The sequence below is a fragment of the Hypanus sabinus genome, chromosome 19 (genome assembly GCF_030144855.1).
Source record: "Hypanus sabinus isolate sHypSab1 chromosome 19, sHypSab1.hap1, whole genome shotgun sequence".
In the NCBI taxonomy this organism is placed as follows: Eukaryota; Metazoa; Chordata; class Chondrichthyes; order Myliobatiformes; family Dasyatidae; genus Hypanus; species Hypanus sabinus.
In genome coordinates this window covers 47,410,887-47,423,585 of record NC_082724.1, presented here as the reverse complement: position 1 = coordinate 47,423,585, position 12,699 = coordinate 47,410,887, and the positions used below count along the sequence as shown (strand labels likewise).

Here is a 12,699-nt window from a genome sequence, read left to right as displayed (position 1 = left end):
TGAAGCCAGGCTAACAAGTTTATCATTTCCTTTCTTCTCCCTCCCTCCCTTCTAAAAGAGTGGAATGATAATTGTAGATTTCCAGTCCTCAGGATCTATTCCAGAATTTAGTAATTCTTGAAAGATAATTACTAATGTCGCCATGAACTTTTCAGATATCTCTTTCAGATCCGTGAGTTTTAGTCCATCTGTTCCAGGTGACTTTTCTACCCTCAGCTATTTCAGCTTCCCAAGCACCCTCCTCTTAGTAATAGCAAGGACATTTACATCTGCCCCTGCATTTCTGGCATTCTGCTAGTATCTTACTTAATTAAGACTGATGCAAAATACTTATTAACTTCCTCTGCCACTTCTTTTCCCCCAATTATTACCTCTCCAGCATCATTTTCCAGTGGTCCAATACCCTTTCATCTCTTTTATTCTTTTTATATCTGAAAATACTTTTTGCAACCTCTTAAATTATTGGCTAGCTTCCCTTCCTATTCCATCTTTTCTCTCATTATGGTTTTTTTTGTTGTCTTCTTTTGGTTTTTAAAAGTTTCCCAATCCTCTACCATCCCACTAAATTTTGCTATATTACGCATCCTCTCTTTGCATGTATGCTGCCTTTGACTTCCCTTGTCACCCATGTGCTCAGGATTGCCTCATACTCCCTTTAGAATATTTCTTCATCTTTGGGATGTACTGTATCTTTCCTGTGCTTTTTGAATTTAGCCACTTCTGTTCTGCCGTCTTCCCTGCTAATGTCCCTTCCAATCAACTCTGGCCATCTCCTCTTTCATGCATCTTACTTCCCTTTATTCCACTATAATACTGATACACTTGAATTTATCTTCTCCTTCTCCAACTGCAGGGTGAATATTATGAATACTGTCTCTTAAAGGTTCCATTACCTTATATTTTCTAAGCAAATCTCTGTCATTACCTAATACCTAATCCAGATATTGCCATTCCCTTGGCAGACTCAACCACAAGCTGCTCTACACATTGTCTGTCTTGGGATCTGGCACCAACCAGATTCTCCCATTTAAGTGTATATCAAAATCACCCATGATTATTGCAATATTGCCCTTTTGACACGTGTTTTTTAATCTCACATTATAATTTGCAGCCCACATCTTGACTACTGTTCAGAGGCCTGTGTACAACTCCCATCAGGGACTTTTTAACCTTTGCAGTTTCTTAACTCTACCCACAAGGATTCTACGTCTTCTGATCCTATGTCACCTCTTTCTCAGGGTTTGATTTCATTGTTTACAAAGAGAACCACCCTACCCCCCTTGTATTCTTTCAGTCATGATTCAGAGATGCTTACAACATCATACGTGCCAATTTCTAACTGTGCCACAAAATCATCTACCTTATTCCGTATATTGTCTCAATTCAAATATAACACCATCAGTCCAGTATTCGTCACCCTTTTTTGATTTTGGTCCCCTATTGCATCACTTTAACCCATCTCATTGACTGCAATTTTGCACTATAATCTGCCAATGCTTTCTCATAGTGTCACTAACATTGCATCTACTTGTATGTCAGCTGCCACATCACTGTTTCACATCTCCCTGCTAAATTAATTTATTCCCTCCCCAACAGCTCTGTCAAGCTTGCCTGATAGTGGTTACCCTTGGGTTCAGGTGTAACCTGTCATTTTTGTGCAGAGCATGCCTTCTCCAGAAGAGGTCTCAATGAATTAGAAATCTGAAATCCTGCCTGCTGCACCAATTCCTCAGCCATGCATTCATCTGCCAAGTCATTTCCATACATTTTCACTGCAGGACCTCTTCCCTTTTCCTCTCTATGTCATTGGCATCAATATGTACTGTAACTTCTGACTGTTCACGCCCCTACTTTAAAGTGTCGTGGACCCAAAAGGAAACCTCCCTGACGCTGGCACCTGGGAGGCAACATAAACATGCAGAGAATCTGCTTTCTGCTGCTCTAGTTATCACTTGTGCATTCCGCTTTTCCCCCCTTCCCTTCTGAGCCACAGAGCCAGACTCAATATCAGAGACTTGGACACTGTGGCTTCCCCTGGTAGGTCGTACCCCACAACAGTCTCCAAAGTTATATACTTATTATTGAGGACAATGGTCATAGGGGAACTCTCATCTGGCTGCCCATTCCTTTTCCCTCTCCTGCCAGTCATCCAGGTACGCTCTCCTGCAACTTTGAGGTGACTACCTCTCTGTAGGTCTATTACATTCTCATTTCCCATATGAGCAAGAAGTCAACCAGCTGTGACTGCAGTTCTTTAACATGGTCTCTGAGGAGCTACAGCTCAATGAACTTTGTGCAGACGTAGTTATCAGCGAGACTGAAGGTGTCCCAATTTCTCACATCTCACACAAGCAACATACCGCAATCTCTAGACCCATTCTCAGAACACTAGCTATCTACTAAAAGAGAAAAAAAAACTTACTAAAATCTTTCTTACTTACTTAGAAACACTACCTGTGCTTGCCCAAGCCTGTTGAGTCAAAGCCAGACCACTCTCACAATGGCTGCTCTGCTCACACCTCCTTTTTTCTTGTTGGCCTCAGTTTCAGATATATCTTGGAAGTATTAATATTAAATTGAATGTAACCCTCTAAATCGTTTTGCTTACATAATGACAGATTTAAGTTTTTCTAAGACGTGGCATTTAAATCACTGTTACAATTAAGTAACAGTGAAAGATAGTTGGCATCATGTATACACTTAATCCATACCCAGCATCACTCACTTGCAAACCAAGCTGATGGGCTTAGCAATTTAACAGAGAGGTGGTTTGATTAAAACAGAAGTCAACCCATGCCTTATAAAGAACATTCTGTGAGATTTGCAGCAAATTATGTAGTTCATAAGCTGAAATATGGGATGATTTGAAAATGAACTTAAATTGAAGAAAGAAAATGAAATGATTTAACATTCGTTATTTTCATATTATGAAAAATCAATTTTAATTTGATGGAAGTAACTGATACTGGTCATTAGCAATTTTTATAGGCATCTAGTTAATAAACAGAATCAATATTTTCTGTTTTTCAATTAGAAGGCTTTATGTAACGTGGACTACTGTTTGTTTTTATCTACACATTTACATGAGACTTACAAAATTCTGGCTAGAGACCACAGAATTAGAGGGAATAGTTTCAGGATAAAGATTAGCCACTTCAGACTGAACCAATAAAATTTTTTTTCTTCAGCCAGATGATCATGGATAGTCAGTGTATTAACAAGTTTTGGACATTCAGAAGATCAAGGGTTTACAGTGAAAGGTCAGGGAGGTTGGCAAGGTCTAGGACTGTCTTTGATCTTACTGAACGGTTAAACAGTTTACTTCTAATGCAATCAGAGAAGTTCAGGTACAACAAAAACCATGGTGAATATACATTGGATCAAGGGGGAGTGAAGCAGCCAGAGGTCATGGTACACATTGATACCAATAGAGTAATATGTAGTAAAAGTGACAATGTCCCTGAAAGTGAGTTTAAGGATTAAGGTGCTAAGTTAAAGACAGGAGCAGGAGTCCAGAGTAGGACCTCAGGACTTCTCCCCATGCCATAGGCTAACGAGGCAAGAAATAGGATAATAACATGGTTTAACACATGCCTAAGCAGATGGTGCAGGAGGGAGGGCTTCATATTTTGGGATCATTGAGCTCAGAACAGGTGCAATCTGTACAAATGGGATGGTTTGCACCTGAACTAGAGAGAGATCAATATCCTTGTGGGAGGTTTGCTGATGGTTTAAACCAGAGATGCAGGGAGAGAGGGAGCCAGAATGGAGAGGACAGCAAGTAAAGTGGCTGAATATCTGCAGGGAATGTACATGTTGGGACTATCAGCAGAGGTGGAAACCAAAAGGTTGCACATGGAGGGACTGATGCTCGGGGTGGTGTTTATTTCAATGCAAAGAGTTTTAGAGGTAAGGCAAATGAGTTTAAAGTATGGGTCCAAACATAGGATTATGATGTTTTTAAGCCATTAGTGAGATTTGATTGCAGGAAGAGCAGGACAGACAACCCAATGTTCTAGGGTTCCTTTGTTTAAGACATGATAGAGGGAGAGCGACTAAAGAGTGAGGGATTAAAACAGGAGTGATGGCATTATCCATTAGGGAAAATGTCATACAGTGCTCAGAGAAGATATATTGGAGGGCTCATCAACTGAAGCAATTTGGGAACTGAGGAATAAAAAAAAGGAATAACTATATTAAAGAGAATATATAATAGACCTCACAATATTCATCAGGATTTAGAAGAGTGAATTTTTAGAGAATTTCAGACAGTTGCAAGAAATATAAAGTTGAGATAGCAGTTGATGTTAACTTACCACATATTTATTGGGACTCCCATACTGTAAAAGGGCTGAATGGGATAGAGATTGTCAAATGTGTTCAGGAAAGCTTCCTGAATTAATATATAGAGGTCCTAACCAGAGAGAGTGCAATATTGCATCTCCTGTAGGGAATGAGATAGAGCAGGTGACTGAAGTGAGTAGAGGGGAACGCTACGGATCTGATAATTATAATTCCTTTAGTTACAATATAATTGTGGAGAAGGATAGGTCTAATCCTCCAGTTAAGATTGATTGGGTGGGAACAACTCTAGAGCTCAAAGGTTTAGGGTGAAAAGCGATACATTTAAAGGGAATCTGAAAGGGTGGTATTTCATTTAGAAGGTGGTGTGAGTAGGGAATGAGCTGCCAATCGAAGTGGTACGTATGAGCTCAAATGCAATATTTAAGAGAAGTTTAGATAGTTACATAGATGAGAGAACTATGCAGGACTATGGTATGGGTGTAGGTGGATGGGATGAGGCAGAAAACTCCATCGGCATAGACTAGATGGGCCAAAGGCCCTTTTCATGTGCTGTAGTGCTCTATGATTCTGTCACAGAATAAACTGCTTTCTTGTATGCCAGAGTTTTGTATAATGAGGAATTCAATGCAGAAACAGGCCCCTCAGCCCAGCTTGTCCATGGTCACCAAGATGCATATCCCAACTAGTACCATTTGTTTTTGTTTGGCCTATATCCTTCTAAATCTTTTCTATCCGTGTATTTATACCACCATGTTACAAAATTTTGTTTTTGTACCTGCCTCAACAAGTTCCTCTAATAGTTTATTCAATTTACATACCACCCTTGGTATAAAAAAAAGTTGCTCCTCCAGTTCTTATTAAGTCCTTCCCATCTCATATTGAACCTATATCCTCTTATTCTTAATTCTGCAACATTAGGAAAAAGACTGAGTAGATTCACCTTATCAATGCCCTTCATGATTTTATATAACTTTATAAGATCACCTTCCAGTCTCCTGCACTCCAAGGTAAAAACAGCCTAACCTATCCAACTTCTTCCTATGACTCAGTTCCACAAGCCCTGGTAACATCAATGTAAATCTTTTCTGCACTCTTTCCATTTTAGTAATATCTTTCCCATAGCAGAACAATCAAAGCTGAACCCATTTCTCCAAATACAGCCTCATCAGTATTTTGTGCAGCTGCAAAATAAATTCCCGGTTTCTATGACGAACGCCCTGACTGGTGAAAGCCAGCATGCCAAAAACCTTCTTCATCATTCTGTCAACCTGTGACTCCAGTATCAGGGAATCATGTTCTGTACATGTAGACCTAGGTCCCTCTTTTCAACAACACTCCACTTGACCCTACCAGTTACTGTGAAAATCCAATATTGATTTAACTTTCCAAAATGCTACCTCACACTTATCTGAAGATACAATGTTAGATATTAACTAAGACCATGAAGATAAAAGGGATTGTGAAGCACTCCTATAAAAACAAAGCACTGATTGTTTACTGAAATGACTGACATTACTGAATCACAGACCATTCTAAGGTGGATCCAAGTTTTAACAAACCCATTCAACAGCTGACATCAAATGGAGAACTGACAACTTTCTTTAGTCAAATCCTTGAGTAAGGTACAAATACTTACAATGCATTCGGTGCATTCAAGTTCAAGTTCAATTTATCGTCAATTTGTTTGGTATACCATCAAACAAAACACTATTCCTTTTGACCAAGGTACTCAGCACAGTACATATAACTCACATGCATAAACACATAAAGTAATATTGCCATGAGTATATTAACAAATCGTAAGGTGCACTTATTCACGTTAAAAAGTGAATAACACTACTGTCACTTCATGCGTGATGAGACCTGGAATGTTGAACTTGAAGCTGGAACTCAAGTTGAAACAGAAGATGCTGGAAACTCTCTTTCACTTTCCACAGATGTCTGCTTGCTGAACGTCTCCAGCAATTTTTTTTTTGTTTTCATTCTCGTTTTCCTACGTTTTAATTCTCGATTGTACTCTGAGCAACTAATACTCAGTAAATATAATGATTTTTGGCTTAATTATATTGAACAAAACTCAATTTGTGTCATCGATACAGGTTAGTGCTGATTGTTAGACATTATGGTTCATTAAAAATGCAACTGCTAATTAAGATGGAATTCCTCATAATGAATTCAATAGCTTTGAAAATGAAGATGATAGTTGGTCTAGACTTTAGAGACAAACTAAATACTAAGGTTGCCCACATGTCTCGTTTACTTACTGTTTGGATCTACATTTTCACACAACTCTGTTTTGGCTTCACCATTCGGCCTGTCTGAGGATTTGTGAGATAGTCGTGAAGACATCGTTGCCGCAGTAACCACTGCTTTAAAGCTACGCTTTCTCTTCTGAATGTTCTGCTCTGGGTGGAAGATAATGATGTAAACCTTCGGCATGTAGAGCATTCCTAAAGCTACCGAAGCACTTAGGTTCATGGAGATGGTGAGGGTGGTGGTCTGTATATACATCTGGAAAACAAACAAAGGGTTGGATGAAGATTGCTGCTTAATTTTTAAACTTGTTTTCCTATTTTTTTCCTCTAGAGTCATAGAAAAAACAACATGCAGCCCATTGAGTGTATGCCAACATCAGACTATAAATATAATTTTAATCCCATACTTGTTTCCCTATTCCCATCTATTCTCCAACACATGCCTATCCACTGCTCCCAATTCACCTGTGACCCACTTACATAGGGATCACTGAGAGCAGCTAATTAACCAATCCAATCAACACATCTTCAGAAAGTCATCAAAATCACTTTGATACTAAGCTAATGGCATCTTTATGAGATGGACTTACTTTCCAAAGGTCTAACACAATACCCTCAAAGTCAATTTCTAATTACCACAGAAAAAGGCATTAACAATTGGTGGGACAAAAATTTGCATTCCCCAATGTGAGGAATTTACATACCAACCATGAGATCAGTGCGTACAGAAGGTTGTAATATCTTGAAAGGACAGAAAGAAGAAGCAAAGTACTCAACGAGCAATGTGGTGGAGGAATGCTTGTGTGCAATGTCCTATTTTTACATTACAGCCAATTAATTATATTAACTTTTTTGTTTCAAAGCGAACTCATGCTGAAAATGTTCGTGCTTTCTAAACTAGTTTTTGAACTATCACTTTTACATGAGAAAATATCGTTAATTTCTAATTAAGATCAAGATATTTGATTCATTTTTTCCAAATGGGTTATTTTTTAGAATAAATACATTAATCTGTTAAATGTTGGCTATAAGTATTAACCCAACATATGTTGAATTACTTTATAGCTGCTCACTGTGAGATAATTCAAATAAAACAAAATTCTGCTTAAAGTCATTCCACTTATTTTGGCCTGAGATGTTGTGACTGTTTATTTATTTCCATATATGCTGCCTGACCTGCTAAGTTCCTAAAGCATTTTGTGTGTGTTGCTAATGCTCATTTTCTATCATTCTTACTCTTTCCTTCTTGGGTTTTCTATCTTATTGAACTCTCAGTAGAAGCTTTCTTCCTCTTCTGACATCTTTAACTACTCATCGTTCCTATTGCTCCTATTTCTCTCTATGTATTCCCCTAGAAAACACTTAATGGGAAATGCACCTGAATATTAAAGTAACGTGTGGAACAAGAAATACTACTTGCACTAAGTTTGACAGCACTTACTATTACTCTACAATGAGAAAATGGATTTTTGCAAGCCTTCTCATAATATTTCTTATAAGCATACATGGAGATCATTTAGCAATCAAGTTAATATCAGCCCCCCCTAGAGGATTTACTTTAGTCTTGTTCACATATTCAATTCCTTTTAACCTTTTCTTTTACATGTCTGTTTACTCCCTATGGTTTTCTTGTCGCTTACATATTGTAGAAGGAATTTGCAGTGGCCAATTAACTTATCAACCAGTATACCTTTGGAAATTGGAGCACACAGAGGAAACTCACATAAATACTGCAAAAAAAACATGCACCAGAGGACAGGATCAAACTTGGTCACTGGAGCTGTGTAGCACGAGTTACTTTGTGGTAGGTGGCACCTCAGGCCAAAGAAAATGGTTTTACATAATGTAATGATGCCATGCCATTGAGCCTATCCACACCCCAACAACTAACAACAGAAGGAAACTTTAACAACCAGCAAAACTGAACGAAACCATTATTTCTAAAATAAACATTGAAAAAACTTGATCACTTACAAAATAGTTCAGAAGATCAATGCAAATTGAAATAATTAAAAAATTGTGAATCACCGTAAGATATAAAACCAGAGTTAAGCTATTTGGCCCTCTGTTCTGCCATTCAAATGTGGATGATGCTTTTTCCCTATTCTCCTGGCTCTACCTGTGTAGCAATAATCACTCTTGCCAATCAAAAACTTATTTACCACTACCAAAAGTACACCCAATGACTTGGCCTCCTCAGAGCCGGTGGCAACATATTCCAGACTCGTCACCCTCTGGTTGAGGAAATTCTTCTTCATTGCTCTAAACATTCTTAAACTTGCTCTAATACCATTACTCAGAGGTCCTCATTAGTACTTACATTCTGCTGCTACTTACCGAGTTTAATGATTCTTCAATACTTTTGCTTTAATAGTATATTCATGTATTACCTGTTCCCTTCAATGTCTTCCCAAATGGATACTACTTAAGTTGAGCAGCAATTACCAGTTTATTCCTACCTATTAATTCCTACTCTTTGCATTTTAAAGTAACTGAACTTATCCAATCAACTTAGCAAGTAGGGGTTAATTGGCATTACCAAACCTGCTCTTGGACTCCACATGGGGTCCAGTGTTGGAGTGCAGCAGAGTCTGCATAGAAATCTCAGGAGTTCCACGTTTGTGTGAGTGGCAAGGACACGAAGGGTGGTTATCTACCGGCAGTTGGGTGCAAGCTTAAGCATTGCCCAGTAGGTGCTCATCATGGGAAATGGGTGTCACTGATGACAGCAATATTAATTGCCCTCCCTGGTTTCTCTTAAAAAGACATTGATGATATTTGATGTTAATTTGCTACAGAAGTTGTGCTGAATGTACTTTTGTAATACAGTTGAGTAGGATATTTCATGGTATCAGCTCTCCATCAACTAGGCAATAACCGTAAGGCCAACTCAGCAAGGTAAGACCATAAGAGAATAAGACCAGGAGCGGAATTTAGCTGTTCAGTCCATTGAGTCCTGCCATTTCATCACGGCCGATTTATCATTTCTCTCAACCCCTTTCCTCTGCCTTCTCCCCATAACATCTGAAGTCCTTACTAATCCAGAATCTATCAACCTCCACTTTAAATATATTCAATGACCTGACTTCCACAGTTATTTGTGGCAACTAATTCCACAGATTCACCATCCTCACTGAAGAAATTCTTCTTCACCTCGGTTCTAAATGGACAACTCTCTATTCTATAAGAAACATCCTTTCCACATTCACTCTGCCTAGCCTTATCAATATCCAACAGGCTTTTTCTCTAATCTCCAGTGAGTGTAGGCTCCTCATATGTTAACACTTTCATTCCCAGGATCATTCTCATGAACCTCCTCTGGCGACTCTCCAATGCCAGCACATCCTTTCCTCAAAAAGGGTCCAAAAACTACTGTGCAGTCTAACCAATGCCTTACAAAACCTCAGCAAAGTGTCAGCAAAGGTGCTCCTATACATTTGATACCTTTGCCCTTTTGTGATTGGTTGCAATGACTTTTGACCTGTTGATAAATTGAAACTCAACACTGGGTGGATGGTTGAATGTTGGTGTCACTTCCTTCATCTGGAAAAGAGGATACTATTCCTTTAAAATTCTGCTTGGAAGAAATGGAAAAAATAGAACATGAGGATCATGCCACTATATATTCAGCTACTGACCAGAACCATTAGATTCTGTTTATAAGATCATAAGACTATAGGATATAGGAGCAGAAGTAGGCCATTCAGCCCATTGAGACTGCTCTGCCATTCAATCATGTGTTGATCCAATTCTTCCCATCATCCCCACTCCCCTGCTTTCACCCCATACCCATATATGCCCTAGCTAATCAAGAACCTATATATCTCTGCCTTAAATACACCAAATGACTGTTCTCCATAGCCACTCGTTGCAACAAATTCCACCCTCTGACTAAAGTAATTTCTCCACAATTCAGATCTAAAAGGATGTGCTTCAATCCTGAAGTCATGCCCTCTTGTCCTAGAATCCCCTACCATGGGAAATAACTTTGCCCTATCTAATCTGTTCAGGCCTCTTAATATTCTGAATGTTTCTACAAGAACCCCTCTCATTCTCTTGAGCTCCAGGGAATACTGCCCAAGAGCTGCCAGATGTTCCTCACAGAGTAACCCTTTCATTCCTAGAATCATTTTCGTAAAGAATCATTCTCATTGGGTACAGTAGCTACTGATTTCTTGGTCAATATTGGTATTGCAGATATCAGTAGTGGGGGATTTGGTAATCATGATGCAATTGAAGACAAATATAAGTTTTTGATTCTGCCTTATTGAAGGCTTTTATGTATCACCAAATAAAAAATCTTCTGAGGAATTTTAAATTGAGCTTATCAAGGCAAAAAATCACTGAATAGCCTCGCATGTGGTGTTACAATGGAGGAAAGTTTGCTGAGGAAAGAGACAGTGTTTGGGGCATAGTACTGCGTGGAAAAAAACCTGCAGTAGTGTGCTGGGGCTGAGCTCAATAGCAACCAGCAATCATACACAACCTTCCATTATCTTCTGGGTAACTCGAGTAACGGTTTCCCAGTGATCTTATTAACTTTACTGCTGACAGGTACTGGGAATGAGTTCAAAACTTGAAAATAACTAAGTCAATTTCAATTTGTGATTTCCATCAATATGAAGAGTTCAGATATATATACGCATGGGATAATTACCAATATTGGAGCCTGTGTCTAATTCAATTGGACCTTGCCAAAGTCTATAGCATCTTTTACCAGTTTCCTGACTGACATTGGCAGATGTAAAGATCACTGGTCAATACATTTAATGCAAGAGTAGGAATACCATTTAATGGATCAAAGTGAATCAAGCTGCAGATACGATAGGGTCTTTTAAGAGACTTTTGGATAGGTACATGGAACTTAGAAAAATAGAGGGCTATGGGTAAGCCAAGTAATTTCTAAGGTAGGGACATGTTTGGCACAACTTTGTGGGCCAAAGGGCCTGTATTATGATGTAGGTTTTCTATGTTCTATGTAATATTTTATGTACCAAATAGATTTTGATCAACTCTGAATATTCACCATGAATATTTTACATTTTAGTTTGCTTGAATATCTAAGGTAACCAACTTAACTCTTTTATTACTTCCTGATCAAATCTGTGCCTAGATAAAGTCTGTTCTGAACTGTTAATACATCATTTTTTAAAAATGCATGCCTAATAATAACAGACGAGCAAGGAGTTTTTCATTTAGAGATTGCAGCTCATTGCGTTTTTTGAATGCCAACTGCACAATCTTTTCTGATTATTATTCACTCCAAATCTCATTTAATGAGGTCCAGCTTTGGATGAATGACTAGTTAATCGGCTTTTGATGCTATTGGTTGATGAAGGGACATTTGTTGAGAAGATATATTGCACTTTAAGGACTGTAGTGGGATAATGTCCAACTGAACACTTTTGTTCAATATCGATGGTGCAGAGGAATAATAAGTATTTGTTGACCATTGCCTGTCTGTAATCCAGCTACATCCTACCTGACCATGCCAATGGACCAGCACCAGTTGTAACTGATAAGTTTTAGCCCAGCTGAAAGATGCAGAAGGAATGGAGCACACTACCCTCATGACCATTGCTGCTTCTATTCTTGTAGAATGCAGTTTAAGTCAAAATACAAACACCTGCTCAAACCTCCATAAAAAATATGAGGCAGTCAGGTTAATGGAGACATTTCACTGTCTTGAGTAGAGGGTTCTCTGTGCAGGATCAGAAAAGGCTGCAGATGGTTGCACACCCAGCTTCATCATGGATTCTAGCCTCCCCAGCATCACCTGCAAAAGGCAGCACCTGTCATTAAGTAACCCCATCACCCAGGATGTGCTGTCTTCTTTTTACTGCAAGGGGAAAGTACAGGGGCCTGAGGACACACATTCAACTTCTTATGATCAGCTTTTTCCCCTCTATCATCAAATTCCTGAACAAACCAACCCATTAACACCTCACTATTTTAAATCTCTTTTTGCACTACTTATCTAATTCAATTTTCTGTATACTGTATTTTTCTGATTGTGATTTATAGTATTTATATGTATTGCACTGTAATGCTACCACAAAACAACAAATCTTGTGACATTCTGTATGTCAGTGATATTGAACCTGATTCTGAATTCTAAGTTCTTCTGGATTCTAATGGA

The 12,699-nt window shown here is 38.6% G+C and overlaps 1 protein-coding gene across 1 annotated transcript in view; it reads right to left on the bottom strand.

Moving 5' to 3' along the window:
* Positions 1–12,699, bottom strand: part of LOC132377906 (metabotropic glutamate receptor 7-like) — a 781,248-nt gene that overhangs the window by 51,819 nt on the left and 716,730 nt on the right. The window contains exon 9 of the mRNA XM_059944374.1: positions 6,570–6,816. Within this exon, the coding sequence (XP_059800357.1) occupies positions 6,570–6,816 (247 nt within the window). The remainder of the gene's footprint in view (positions 1–6,569; positions 6,817–12,699) is intronic.